The sequence below is a fragment of the Patagioenas fasciata genome, chromosome 30 (assembly GCF_037038585.1).
Source record: "Patagioenas fasciata isolate bPatFas1 chromosome 30, bPatFas1.hap1, whole genome shotgun sequence".
NCBI lineage: Eukaryota > Metazoa > Chordata > Aves > Columbiformes > Columbidae > Patagioenas > Patagioenas fasciata.
Window position 1 is genome coordinate 3,476,102 of NC_092549.1, and position 13,498 is coordinate 3,489,599.

The 13,498-nt window shown below is 59.9% G+C and overlaps 1 protein-coding gene and 1 pseudogene across 7 annotated transcripts in view; one reads left to right on the forward strand and one right to left on the reverse strand.

The window, feature by feature from the left end:
• Nucleotides 1–9,787, reverse strand: part of LOC136112753 (cell adhesion molecule 3) — a 33,062-nt gene extending 23,275 nt beyond the window's left edge. For all 7 annotated transcript variants that reach the window (XM_071800445.1, XM_065857598.2, XM_065857597.2 and 4 more), the window contains exon 1: nucleotides 9,427–9,787. In XM_071800445.1, the coding sequence (XP_071656546.1) occupies nucleotides 9,427–9,772 (346 nt within the window). In that variant the 5' untranslated portion in view covers nucleotides 9,773–9,787. The remainder of the gene's footprint in view (nucleotides 1–9,426) is intronic.
• Nucleotides 4,416–4,534, forward strand: LOC136113040 (5S ribosomal RNA; annotated as a pseudogene).
• Nucleotides 9,788–13,498: the final 3,711 nt, after the last annotated feature.

The window sequence follows — 13,498 nt, forward strand, 5'->3', positions numbered from 1 at the left end:
ACAGCCAGAAGGAAGATGCTCCACGTGTTGCCATGCCCCCAAATCCAGCCGCTCCATTTGACTGAAAACGGGTTCATTCTCCTCATGCAGTTACAAACCTTCCTTTTCCATCGCTCGTTATTCGGGCTTAGTTTGGGAACAAGAGGTACCAGCCCAGCACAGAGTTAATTAATGTGTTTAATTGCTCTGCTCTGAGAGCCCAGGGCACTGAGCTCTGCCCACAGGGGTGAGGCAGCGAGGAAGGGGATGGACGGACAGAGCCGGACTGACACCCACACTGAGCAATCACAGTGTTCCAGCCCATTGGCATCGTGCTGATTATTTAAGAGTGGGGCCTTCCAGTTTCATTCTCTCTCTTTGCTCTTTTTGGGCAGCCGGGGGAGTTTTGGTCGGGACGTTTAGTTGGGTTTTTTGCCATTTTGCAGAGGCCTCTGGGCTCTTCTGCCTTTTCCCCTCTTTTCTCTCTCTGGGATGGGCTGTGGGACCCGGTGCCGTTTCCTGGCACCGGCTGCTCAGCGTGTTCATGGGGAATTGCCTTGAGCATCTTTTATTCCTATTATATGTACCTATTTACTAGTAGTGTATTAGTATTTTGCTATTTTATCACACTGTGTTCGTCTCAGTCCCAGTTCCTCCCTTCCCTTTGATTCTCTCCCCTATTGGGTGAGCGAGCGGCTCTGTGGCTGCATTGCCCGCTCGGGTTAAACCACAACCCACATCCTCCCGGTCACATCCCGGGGTTCCCGAGGAGGACAAACAGCAGCTTAGGCCGTTCTGCTCGGGCCCAACAGCCCTTCCACAGCATCACAAGCCCTGGTACTATGGGTCAGCAGCATCCCCGGGGTCGGGAGACACAAGGGGAACAGAGCAAGGATGCTCTGGCTGCTGAAAAGGCTTCCGGATCTCCCTGGCATGGCCATGGGGACAGGTGCCGGGCACTCGGGGAAGCATCCGCCCTCACCACACCGGTGAACGCTGCCAGCACAGAGCGGCTGGCACCGTCCCCTCGCCCACCGAGCCACCGCGCGGTGGCCAAAGCCCACTGGAAGGTCCCAAATCTCCTTAAATAATCAGCATGATGCGAATGGGCTGGAACACTGTGATTGCTCAGTGTGGGTGTCAGTCCGGCTCTGTCCGTCCATCCCCTTCCTCGCTGCCTCACCCCTGTGGGCAGAGCTCAGCGCCCTTGGCTCTCAGAGCAGAGCAATTAAACACATTAACTGTGCTGGGCTGGTACCTCTTGTTCCCAAACTAAGCCCAAATAACGAGCGATGGGAAAGGAAGGTTTGTAACTGCATGAGGAGAATGAACCCATTTTAAGCCAAACCAGCACACCTGGGGATGGGCAAAGCAACCACAGGTGCCCCACAAGAAGCCACCGCAAAGGCTTTGCCAGCCCCCCTGTTTGGGCACAAACCGCTGCCCGCGTCTGCTCCAGATCCCCGGCGGAGCTGTGAAATTAGAGAAGCGCCGCGCTCTAGAAAAATCAATATTCCATTAATTAAATCTGTGCATTTTGCAAGGGGGGGGGGGCGCATTCATATTTATGAAGGGAAAACAACGCAGGCGTCTCTCCCGGCTCCTTCAGCAGCTGCTGCCGGTGCAGCCGGAGCCACCGGGTCCCTCCGCCGGCACATCCGCCCTACCCAAAGCATCTTTGCTGGGCAGAACCATCCCCAGAGGAAAACACCCGCTGCTCCAATCCCTCCAGCGCCGCCACTCCAAGAGCCATCGCGCAAACCACACCACTCCTCGCTTTCCTCATTCTCCCCTATTCACCCTAAAGCCCCGATTCCTCCCCATCGACACAGACGCTTTCCACGACGAGCTCTCTCATCTCCAAGGGCCGTGCTTTAATAACTCACTCCCAGCCACGAAGCTCCGTTTCCAGCCGCCCTCGCCGCGTGGTGACATTGGAGCAGTTTGGATGGGTTGGATCGCGCACCCGGCCACGTGGGCTCAGGCATCTGCTGCTCAAGCTGGGCCGCGCGGCTGCGGATCCACAGTCTGGGTACCCACAAACCCGGCTCCTCCCCACCAGCAGCTCGCTCCGTGTTTTCTTAGAGGGAGAAACGTGCCCGTGCTCCATCTGCTCCGTGGTCCTGCGGATGATGGGGATGGTGCAACAGCGGGTGTGAGATCCAGATGTTAACGGGGGGAGCGACGAGCCGTCCCAGCTCCAGATGTGATGGGCTCCATGCCTACAAGTGGGTTCAGCGGCTCCGTGCCTTCAGGTGCGGCCCGTGTGAAAACCATGACATTCTGAACACCATTATTTCTCTGAAAACAGATGTGGACATGAGTGTTCCCTTCTCCAAAGGGACAGGATGAGAGGAAACGGCCTCAAGTTGCACCAGGGGAGGTTTAGATTGGATATTAGGAAGAATTCCTCATGGAAAGGGCTGTGGGCATTGGAACAGCTGCCCAGGGCAGTGCTGGAGTCGCCATCCCTGGAGGGGTTTAAAAGGTGTTTAAATAAGGTTCTTAGGGATATGGGTTAGTGCTGGAGTTGGGCTATGGTTGGACTCAATGATCCTGAGGGTCTCTTACACCCAAAATGATTCTATTCCATGATTCTGGGAAGACGCAAAGCAAAGGTCCCGTTCTGACCCCTGGGCCTCTGCTGGGATCATTCCAAGGCCACACCAGAGACCCCGCTCACACCCAGGACCCACGGACCCCCTGCAGGTCCTGCTCCGGGGGCACTGACACGGCCTCAAGCTCCACCAGCAAACTGCGGAGCTGCTGCCTTCTCCCAGGACATGGGGTTGTGTCACCTCCCTGACAGCCCCTGCTCGGGTGACAGTGACCCCTGCTCGGGTGACAACGACCCCTGCCTGGGGTGACAGCGACCCCTGCCTGGGGTGACAGCGACCCCTGCCTGGGGTGACAGCGACCCCTGCCCGGGGTGACAGCGACCCCTGCCCGGGGTGACAGCGACCCCTGCCCCGGGGTGAAGCAACTGGAACACAGCCAGCAATTAGCAATCAATCAGTAGCTGATGAGAGGTTGGTTGCAAGTGCCACCAAAGCTCTCATTGCAGGTTGCCCTCTAATCACCCTCCTCCTCCTCCACAGCCCTAGAGCCTTGGGGCATGTTCTTGTCACCACGGAGCACCCGGGCTCCGTGTCCTGCTCCATCACAGCGCAGTCCCCAGCACTATGACCCCCTCCATGGCCAGATGGGCCCTGCGGGGAGCTGGGACAGGAGCAGGGTGCTCAGGGGACGGGGGCAGCATCTCCCACCCGCAGCTTTGGCAGCCGCGCGATCGCCGCCGGCGGCTCCGCTCGGTCGTGTTCGCACGTTCACACCGCTCCAGCGGCCAATTAACGCGGCAAAAGGCAGCGGCATCGGCGGGGAATCCCAGCACCATCACCTCCTCGAGGCCACCGGCGATCCCGCGGGATCTGCGGCTGGCCCGACCCGGGAAGGCGAGAACCTGGCTCCGGCACACACTGCACACAACAGACAGAGACAAGGGGGAAAAGCCTCATCCTGGGCCACCAGGAATCATCCGAGCGCCACAACACCCACCCCCAGTGCCAGAGCTGTCCTGAGACCCTAAAGCCAGGACTGAATCCATTGTGAACTCATTCCCACATCTCAACGCGGAGCCGGGCAGGGGGACCCTCTCCCAAGCCTCCTCCAGTTTGACAGCAAACAGCTGATAACGACTTTTTGGAGCGTGTTTTTCAGCTCCTACCCTAAGGCCAATCTCCAACATGACTGTTGCCAAGGGAACGAGCTCCTTGCTTTGACAGTTCTGTTTTCAGGATCTCCTGCCTGCCCAGCGAGGTGGCTCAGAAACGGCTGCATCGGATGCCCTGGTACATCTCTTGTTGCTTTGCAGGCATCTAAACACTTGCAGCAGAGCTCCGTCCAAGCCGGCATGGGGAATCTCCACTCCCAACCGTTCGGGGATCAAACACACAAGGATATTGATAACAGCAATAAGAAGTGGGGAAAGCTATGCTAACGCTTCCTCCTGACTTCTCAGAAATGCAAGAGTGATATCAAAATACAGGCTCAATCCTGCTGGTCTTTGAGGTGATTGCTGTGCCAGGGAGCCCCCGCGTCCCACGGGATGCTCAGGTACTCTCAGCTTTGTTCTTTGTTCGCCCACCACGTCACCTCGGCTGCTGTGTGGTCTGTGCCTTTTGGAGAGCAACCCCCAGCATCACGAGGAGACAAAAAGAGGTCAGAAAGCAAAGTTGATGAGCTGCAAAGAGGTGAAACTGTGAGCCAGCACTGGGCCCTGGTGGCCGGGAAGCCAATGGGACCTGGGGTGGGTTAGAAGGGGGTGGTCAGTGGGTCAGAGAGGTTCTCCTGCCCCTCTGCTCTGCCCTCGAGAAAAGGGTTTAGTTCAGATACTATCAGGATATACTTGGAGAACGTATATATATACATAATGTAATCTATACAGCCATAGCACCCTGAGAACGCCCCATCTCGTCTGATCTGGGAAGCTAAGCAGGGTCGGGCCCGGTCAGTGCTTGTATGGGAGACCAGCTGGGAACAGCGGGTGCTGTGGGCTGAGCCAGCACTGGGCCCTTGTGGCCAGGAAGCCAATGGGACCTGGGCTGGGTTAGAAGGGGGTGCTCAGTGGGTCAGAGAGGTTCTCCTGCCCCTCTGCTCTGCCCTGGGGAGACCACACCTGGAATATTGTGTCCAGTTGTGGCCCCTCAGCTCCAGAAGGACAGGGAACTGCTGGAGAGAGTCCAGCGCAGGCACCAAGATGCTGGAGGGAGTGGAGCATCTCCCGTGTGAGGAAAGGCTGAGGGAGCTGGGGCTCTGGAGCTGGAGAAGAGGAGACTGAGGGGGGACTCATTGCTGGGGATCAAGATGGAAAGGGGCAGTGTCAGGAGGATGGAGCCAGGCTCTGCTGGGTGACACCAGTGACAGGACAAGGGGCAATGGGTGCAAACTGGAACACAGGAGGTTCCACTTAAGGTCCCTTCCAACCCCTGCCATTCTGTGATTCTGTGAAAACAGAGCCCCCCCCAGGAAAGCCCCGCGATGCTGACCCGTCACCGCGTTCACCCGCTCGGGGATGTTGTGACAAGTGTCACAACTCGCTCCCCCGGGAACCACAGCCTGAAAGCAGCAGTGAACGCAGCGGTCTGGAAGCTCTAATGCTGCACACCAGGCTTCCCAGCAAACACCACCTGAAGCGCTGCGAGGTGAGGAGGAACATCTGTAGAGGAAGCACCGCCTGGAGCATCACCCGAGGAAGCGACCCTGCAGCAACACGGGAGCTCCCGGCTCCGCCGCTCGGCAGCCACAAGCGGTCTCTGGGGTCACCTGCAAAGGCGCTGCAAGCGCCGCTGCCCTCCGGCACGTCCCGGTGACACCAGGGAGCCTCCACAACCCCCGAGCGGCGGCGGCTGCAGCATCTGAAGCAAAGCGCGACGCCGGGCGGGTGACTGGAATGGTTAAGTGCGTTTCTTCCCAGCCCTCATCGTGGCTCCTCCGCCTCCCTCTGCTGCGACGGAAGGCTCTGCTGCTGCATCGCTTCACGGCACGGCCGCAGGGAGAGGACCGGACCAGATGGTTCAAGCTGAGCTGACCCAGTAATTCAGAGGAGGAGGATCAGATGCGTCGGACTACGTGGGTGTTACAGCGCTGGCACCATCGCCGAGGTCCCACGGAGCCATCAAAGAGCCAAGCGACGAGGAGGGAACTCAATCTGTGCACACACAGCGGCACACGAGCTGCACGGCCAAGCCTTCGCCGGGCTGGAAAAGGAGCCCGGAGCGCGGTTCAGATGGAAACCAAGCTGGGAATGGGGCCATCGCGCCAAACGCCGGTGCGGGGAGAAGAGCCCTTGCCAGAAGGCACCTGTGCATGCTTTACAACAGCAAACACGAGACCCAGAAGAACAAGCCCAGCAGCACACACGCTGAGCCCACCAAGCTCCGAACCCACGGCGCAAAGGCGCGTCGGCCGCGCGTTCGCATCCTGCGCCGCCTCCTCCCGCACCCGTGGTTTCGCTCCATTGAACCGCACCGCACCCTGGACTGGGGTAAATCGAGGTTAAAACCAACCCAGTGCAAACAAACAATGCTGGTTTGAATGCGGATTCCTCCATCTGGCTCAACGCCTGGACGCAGCAGCGCCGGGGTGACTACACAGATGTAGACGCCTCCAGTTACTCCGGCAATTCCAACACCCCTGGCGAGGCGAGAAGGTCGGGCAGAGGGAGCAGAGGCACCGCTTAGCGTGCGGGAGCCCTCAATTCTGGGCAAGCAGGGCTTTCCCTCCATCCCTTTCCGGAGAACGTACCCACACGTGGGAGGAACTCGTGTTCCAGCAGCAACGCCCCGGTCCGCTGGGGATTTTGGCTTTGACCAAGCCGCAAACACCCCAGCCTGGGTACAACAAACCGCACCAAAATATCAGGTGGGATCAGCACAGCGGCAAAACCCATCCCGCAGCAGCGGTGCCAGCGCATCCCTCACCGTCTGCGTATGCGGTGGGGCAGCTCTTGATCCCGTGTGTTGTCTTAATCCAGCGCTGCCTGTTGAGCCTAACGCGTTGTGCCATGAGCAGCGGCCTCGGCGCTCCCCGCGCGGCTTCTCCTCCAGCCGATGCTGATCCGGCTGCGTCGCCGTCGCTCGCTGATCAGAGCCGCCCGAATTAGGCTGTCCAGGTATCAATGCAGGTTGGTATCTTATCAGGGGTGTTACTGCTTCCTCTGCTCGAGTGCCAAGGGCTTGTGCTGGCACGGAAAGACGTGCGGCATATGGTGAGAACGGGGCACTTGCACACATCGGTTGGGTGAAAGCGCTGCCATAAGCGGCAATCAAAGGGTTGTGTGAGCTCAACACAGCTCCTGGGCTTCCACTTGTGCAGAACAGGGCTCCCACTGCAGAAAGGATGGGGGTCCACGCAGCCCCCAAGACAGAGGAAGCACCTCCAGAAAGATGAAGCCACATTCCAGGGAGGGGAAAGTCCCCAAACCTGCCTACTTGCCAATGTCAGGCAGGGAGCTCATCTCAACCATCTCAACCACCTTCAACCATTCAAGGTGGTCTCCAGTCTCACCTCAGCCCACAGGAGACGTTGGCACAAGCCACCCAACCAGTCCCCTCATCTACAGGGCAGAGCAGCCCTGGCCCCTCTGCTGTGCCACCTATACCTGGCCAGGCAAACCCACCTCTAAGACCCTCAAAATTGAGGCTTCTCCCAGCAAGAGAACCACACACAAAGAACAGAGCAGCTTTGGTACAGTGGGATGGATGCTCAGGTCCCCACTGTGCCACCAAAGCTGCCGCATGGTGTCCCTTGTGCTGCGCACCAAGGGACACCCAGAGCCCGCAACGCCGGTGCCACACGGGATGAAGCTGCTGGCAAACACAGGGCAAAATAGCCCCAAGCCGTCTGTTTTTGGCATGCTGTGGCTTCCCATGGGACAACAGTAGGGCACTGTTCAAACAAAAGGGTTACACAAGCCTGGAGTGTAATAACTCTGTGGGGGAAGTAATCCTCGCAGCAAGGACAACCACGCACCCAGCCCAAACACTCAGAAATCTGCCGACAGCAGCACAACGCCAGCCAAGTGCGCACACACGGTCCTGGTGCGAAGCGCCGGGGTGGCCTCGGGGGGCTCTGCCGGCACCGCCGTGGTTGGAGCTTTGAGATCCAGAGCGATGGAGGGGTCCTTCTGCAAGGAGAAGAGATGGCGACTCCGTCCCTGCCTCGGGAAGGGCGCTGTGGAAGGGCTTTCCCAGCACTGCGAGCTGCTGGTTGAGGGTAAGACACCGACTGCAAAGCCACGCCAGCAGCTCCTTTGAGCATCTTCCATCCACGCGTCTCTGCAGCTCCCAAAGGCTTTTTAAGTGGCCATTTGTCTCGCTGCTTTGGGCGACAGAGCCCGGCTGCTCATGGCCGGGCCTGGAAGGAATCTTGCAGTGTCATCATCCACACAACATCCTGCCCTAGGACTACACACGGCTCCAGGTCACGGCCACCCCTTTCATGCGAGCGCTCGCCAGGCGGCTCAGCCACCCCCTTGTTGAGCATCGCCACGTACGGACGCCGGGACATCCCCGTGCCGCGGGACCCAGCGTCACCCACACCCGAGTGACTCTTACAGGCTCCCGTGGGAGGACCGTGGCCATAATCAGAATAAACCCTGGGATTCGTGGATGGGAACGCAGCCATCAACCCACACCAGCCCTCAGAGCGGCTCTGCCTGTCACAGCGACCTCCTCCAGCAAAGGGATGCGTGGCGGGGGATGCGCCAGCTGGGGCTCATACCCTCCGTACCACGCTCCTTCCACCTCAACAGCCCATGGGCGCCTTCATCCCATGCCAGAATTACCCCCCTGCTTCCAACCAGCCAAAGGCAGGGACTTGGATGGCAGCTCCACAACACCCCCCAAAATACAACAGGCAGAGCGGGCCCTGGACGGCTGCTGCATCTCCGCACAACGCGCTCCCCATCCAAACGCTCGCAGCAGCGGTTTTAGCACAGCCAGCGACTCCCAGCGCAGCAAACCCAGCCGCCAGCAGCCTGCTGGGAATTACGAGCCCCGAGCGCAGGACTCCGCAGCCAAATGGTTACGGAAAATAAGGTGCTGCCATTGACAAGGCAGCATCGAGATCGCATTTGTTTTGCGGCACTTCATTACCGGCTGCCTCACCCGAGGCTGTGGCGGGTAAACAGCCTTTGTTTCAAGGGCTGATGCTCCTCCGAGGAGCATCAGAGCCCGGGATGCCAGCAGACACACCGGCGGGATCCCGGCGGGATGGGAGCGGCCGCCCTTCCCCGAGCCCACCGCCCCACGGAGCGGGGCTGCGATCGTGGGGAACCGGCGTCCTGCCCATTCCGGGCGCCCCCACGCCGGGGATGTAACCACCGCCCCCCCGGGGGCTGCATCCCCACCCGCGGGGGTGGCTGCCTCCCCCGCGCCGCCCGCCATCCTCCCGGGGGAGCGGCTCTACCCCAGCGGGGGGCTCCATCCGCCGAGCCCCCCACCCCCCGACTGCACCCGCCCCGCCGCGGGCAGCGCCGGGAGGGGCCGGGCTCCGCCGCCGCCCGCCAGGGCCTGTCTGGAATCTTCCGCCGCCCCGGCCCCGGCCCCGCCCCGGGCGGTACGCGGCGATGGGGGGGACACGACGGGCAGCACCGGCGCCGCCGTGACCTTGAGTCCCACCGGCTGCCCGGGGCCGCGGCGGTCGCAGCCTCTCCGGCGGCGCGGGCGGGCCCCGAGGGCAGGGCCGGGGCGGGGCGGCGGCACCTGCCGGGCTTGACCCACATAACGGCGCCGCCGCCCCCCGCACCTGTCGCTTGCCCGCGGCCGCTCCGCGCTCCCCACGCTCCGCGCGGCCGGTGTCCCCCACCGTGGGGAGAGGACGCGCCCGCCGGCCCCGCCGCGACGGGCGGAGTGATGGCGCGGGGGCTCGCTCGGCTCCGCCACTCACCGTCGCGGGAGAGGTTTCCCCGGGCGGCGCCGCAGCAGGCGAGCAGCAGCAGGAGGCCGAGGGGCAGCATGGTGGCGGCGGCGGGGGGGGGCCCGCGGGGCCGGGGCGAGCCGAGCCGCAGCGCTGAGGCGGCGGCACCGGGCGCGGCGCTGGTCTCCGGACTGGAGCCGGCGGTGCGGCAGCGGCGGGGATTAAATAGGGCTCGAGGAAGAGACCATTCGTGCCTCGGCGGCGGGGGGGGCGGGGGGGCCGCGCCGATGCCGCCCCCCTCGGCCCCGCTGTAAACATGCCCGCTCCGGCCGCCGCTCCCCCCCCTGCACGCGAGGCGCGGTGGTGCGCTCCGCATGCGCGGCTCCCCGCGGGACGCAGGTGGGCGAGCGGCGGCGGGCGGGTCCCGGTGGGTTCTCCCCCGCCCCGTGTGTCCCCGTCCCGCACCGAGCGGAGTCGCGATTTCTCAAGGTGTCTCCCCCGCTCCCGGGCTGAGGGTTCCCGCCCCGAGGGGGGTGCCGGTGCCGGTGCCGGTGCCGGTCCCGCCGCGCAGCGCCTCGGAGCCCCGTCCCTCGAAGCCTCGCCCGGCCCCGGGAGGGCTCGTCCTCCCAGAACCGCGTCCCCGGGGCTCGACGGACCCGGGGAGCACTCAGGTGGGTCCGGGATGTGGTCTGGGGAGCAGGTGATCAATATGGAAAGGGGCAGTGTCAGGAGGATGGAGCCAGGCTCTGCTGGGTGACACCAGTGACAGGACAAGGGGCAATGGGTGCAAACTGGAACACAGGAGGTTCCGCTGGAAGATGAGAAGCAACTTGTTGGGGGTGAGGGTGGCAGAGCCTGGCCCAGGCTGCCCAGGGAGGTTGTGGAGTCTCCTTCTGTGCAGACATTCAAACCCCCTGGACCCCTTCCTGTGGAACCTCAGCTGGGTGTTCCTGCTCCGGGGGGATTGCACTGGATGGGCTTTCCAGGCCCCTCAACCCCTCACATTCTGGGGTTCTGTGTTGACCATGGACCAGCAACCAGCGCACAGCTCAGTGCCTGCGGGACAGTGTCCTCGGTGCTCCGTGGGGTCAGGATGCTGCTGAGATGCTGGGGTTTGACCCGTGCTCGTCAGCGTGGCTCAGCCTGTCTCTGGTCCTCAGAGCTGAGAACTTCCCCGCTGTCTCTGCGGCAGCACCCGGTCTCACAACCCGGCCGTGCGCACACTTGCAGCCAAATCACGTTTGGGATGAAGTCTGCATTGGCTCCAGGTTTTAGCTGCCAGTTCCTAAAAGTCAGTGTCCAGCCTTTGCTACCCCATGTCATCTCCCAGGAAACTCCTTTATCCGCTGTTATCCATCTGCGTTATCACCCATTAAGTGATAACACCCCAACGCTCGCTCATGGCAGCCCAGACATTTCTAGCTTGGACTCCCTCCTGCATCCCCAAATGAGTAATTAACCCCTTTTACTTTGTAGGTCTGAAACAAATGCGTGCGTTCATTTCACACATCAGGGTGAACTCCTCCTCACGTGCTTTGATGCTGAGCTTCTCTGCACCCTGATGTTCTCCCGCACGAATGTTGTGCAAGAGGGACGTCTCCATTAGTCATCATCTCTGTGGGAAGGGCTGTGGGAGGAACAGCTTTCTGGTGGTCACATCAGATCGCTGCTCCGCTTCAGTTTTCATCCCTTTGTCGTGGCCCTAGAGGCGATGCTGCTTGTGTTACGGCTTCGTTAAGCCAAGCTTAGGGGAGCCGCGGCGGGCCCCAGCTGTGACTTCGGTGCTCAGGGTGCAGAGCCACAGCCCGTGGCGCACTTTTGGGGACAGCGTGGGGCACATGAGGCCACGGGAGGCTCCTTGAGCTGGAGAAGGGGCTGCTTTTGGAAAACAGCTCTGGCGAGCCGGGGTATGCGAGAGCAGCTCAGGCGAGGTCCTCCGCCAGGAGCAGAGTGAATACAGACGTGTGGCAGGAGCGTGGGATGGGGCGGGGAAGCTGGGGTCCCGTGGGATGGCTGCTGGAAGGGGATGGTGCTGGGTTGGGCTCTGGAGGGGCGTGGGTGGCTCCTGGCATTGCGCTCAGCCCTCGGGGGGTGGAGGGAGGTATTTTCCTCCAGAGAGGAGGGTCTCTGGTGACACTGGGTCTCTTTGGGCCTTTCACCATCCCCAGCTTCAATGGCTTTGCTTGAGGGGGATGTGGGGAGCGTTGGGGCCGTGCCGGTTCCCTCGCCGGACGCACCGCCCACCACGGCACTGGGGGCTTCTGTCCCCTCCCGGAGGGCCTTGTCCCCTCCCTGAGCCCCCCACCCCCAACCCATCCTCTGCTGAAGCCTGGAGCTCCAGGCGGTGCTTTTAACCCTTTCTCTGTCTCCTGGTGCGTTGCAGAGAGCCCGTCTGCCTTTTCCCCTCTTTTCTCTCTCTGGGATGGGTTGTGGGACCAGGTGCCGTTTCCTGGCACCGACTGCTCAGCGTATTCATGGGGAATTGCCTTGAGCATCTTTTATTTCGATTTATATATATATTTACTACTAGTGTGTTAGTATTTAGCTATTTTATTGCACTGTGTTTATCTCAATCCAAGTTTCTCCCTTCCCTTTGGATTCTCTCCCCTGTTGGAGTGAGTGAGCGGCTGCGTGGCTGCGTTACCAGCTCGGGCTAAACCACAACACCACACCTCCAGAGAAGATTTTCCCCTCTGAATATCTGAATTTGGCCTTTTCTGGTGTCTTGCTGCCCACCCCCTGACTTTAAGGCTCAGCCCACAAGCCTTTCCTCAGTGTCCCTCCAGTGGATGCTGTCTCTGGAGGCAGAGTTGTTGGAGGATGGAGTGAGAATGAAACCTTCTAAATCACCAAATGAGCTCGGTGACACGTTCCCTTTAACTGATCATGTTTCCTTGCCCGTGTTTGCGGTTGCTACAGCCATGGGTGGTGTTTCTCTGGAGGCAAAGGCTTAGAAATCCCTGGGGAAGGTGTGAAGATGGAAGAAGAGTCATTTAGCATCTCTGCAATATCCTCATGTCCCACAATTGCTTCCTTTAACCTCTGCCAGTCCAATGACCCCACGTCTTCCTGATGGCTTCTTGACACGCTCAGCCCCGTTGTTTGTTTTTACGCCGTTCGAAACCCCTTTAGGCTTTGCTTAATTAGTCTCACACTGGTTTTTAGCATTTGCCTCCGTTTAGTGTCGCTCAGTGCTGTTCGGCGCCGGTTTCCCCGTGCGATGCTGAGCTGAACAGCGCTGGGCTGCTGTTGTGCAGCATCTCAGTGCTTTGTGAACTCGCTCCTGGGCGCCACTTAAAACCGGGTCCAGAATGGCCTCCCCGCTTCTTCCCGCTCTTCTCGCTCCAAGGGAGCGATCGCACCGAGCAGCGTGCGGCGCGAAAGAATTCGCAATGTATTGGAAAGGGGAGGATTGAAGAGAATTGATGCCGAATGAATGTATGATGCGATTCAGTTATAAAACGCGCAGCCATCGTTAACCAGTTGGCGTGAGATCGGTGCTTTCCGACCACCTGCGGAATGAGGGGATGTTTTTCAAGGTCCTTCTGCACTAGAAGAGGGAGATGGAAGGTGAAGCAACACGGTGTTTAGAAGCAAAGTGCTTAATTAACTAATAATTAATAGGCTGAGCGTAGCATTAGCTGTTGAGGAACAAGCGATGGATGGGGCCGTTGGTGACCAGACAAGACCTGGAGGTCACTGGAGTATCTGATAACCTTTATCTGCTTTAACTATTGAATTTCTAAGAGTATTAAGGGCTCCATTTCCAGCGGTTTATTCTGGAGGGTTTTATTTTTGCAAAGGAATGAAATTCGCCCCAATTAAGGATGTATTGAATAGAAATGCGCACATTTAAATAGCTCCCGACAAACCAATGCAAAATGCCAGTCAAAAGAAGGTAAATGACAACCCATGAAGCAACCGGTGAAAGACCTTGCAAGGGGAGAATAACCTTTGATTTATTGCAGAGTAACACACAGAACCTGGATCAATATATCACCATCAAAGAGATGCCTTTCTTTTCCTTAACACCGACTGCAATGCACTCAAATCCAACATCGTTGTAACGGGAAAGAGCCAGAAGGGTTGACTGCAGCAGCAG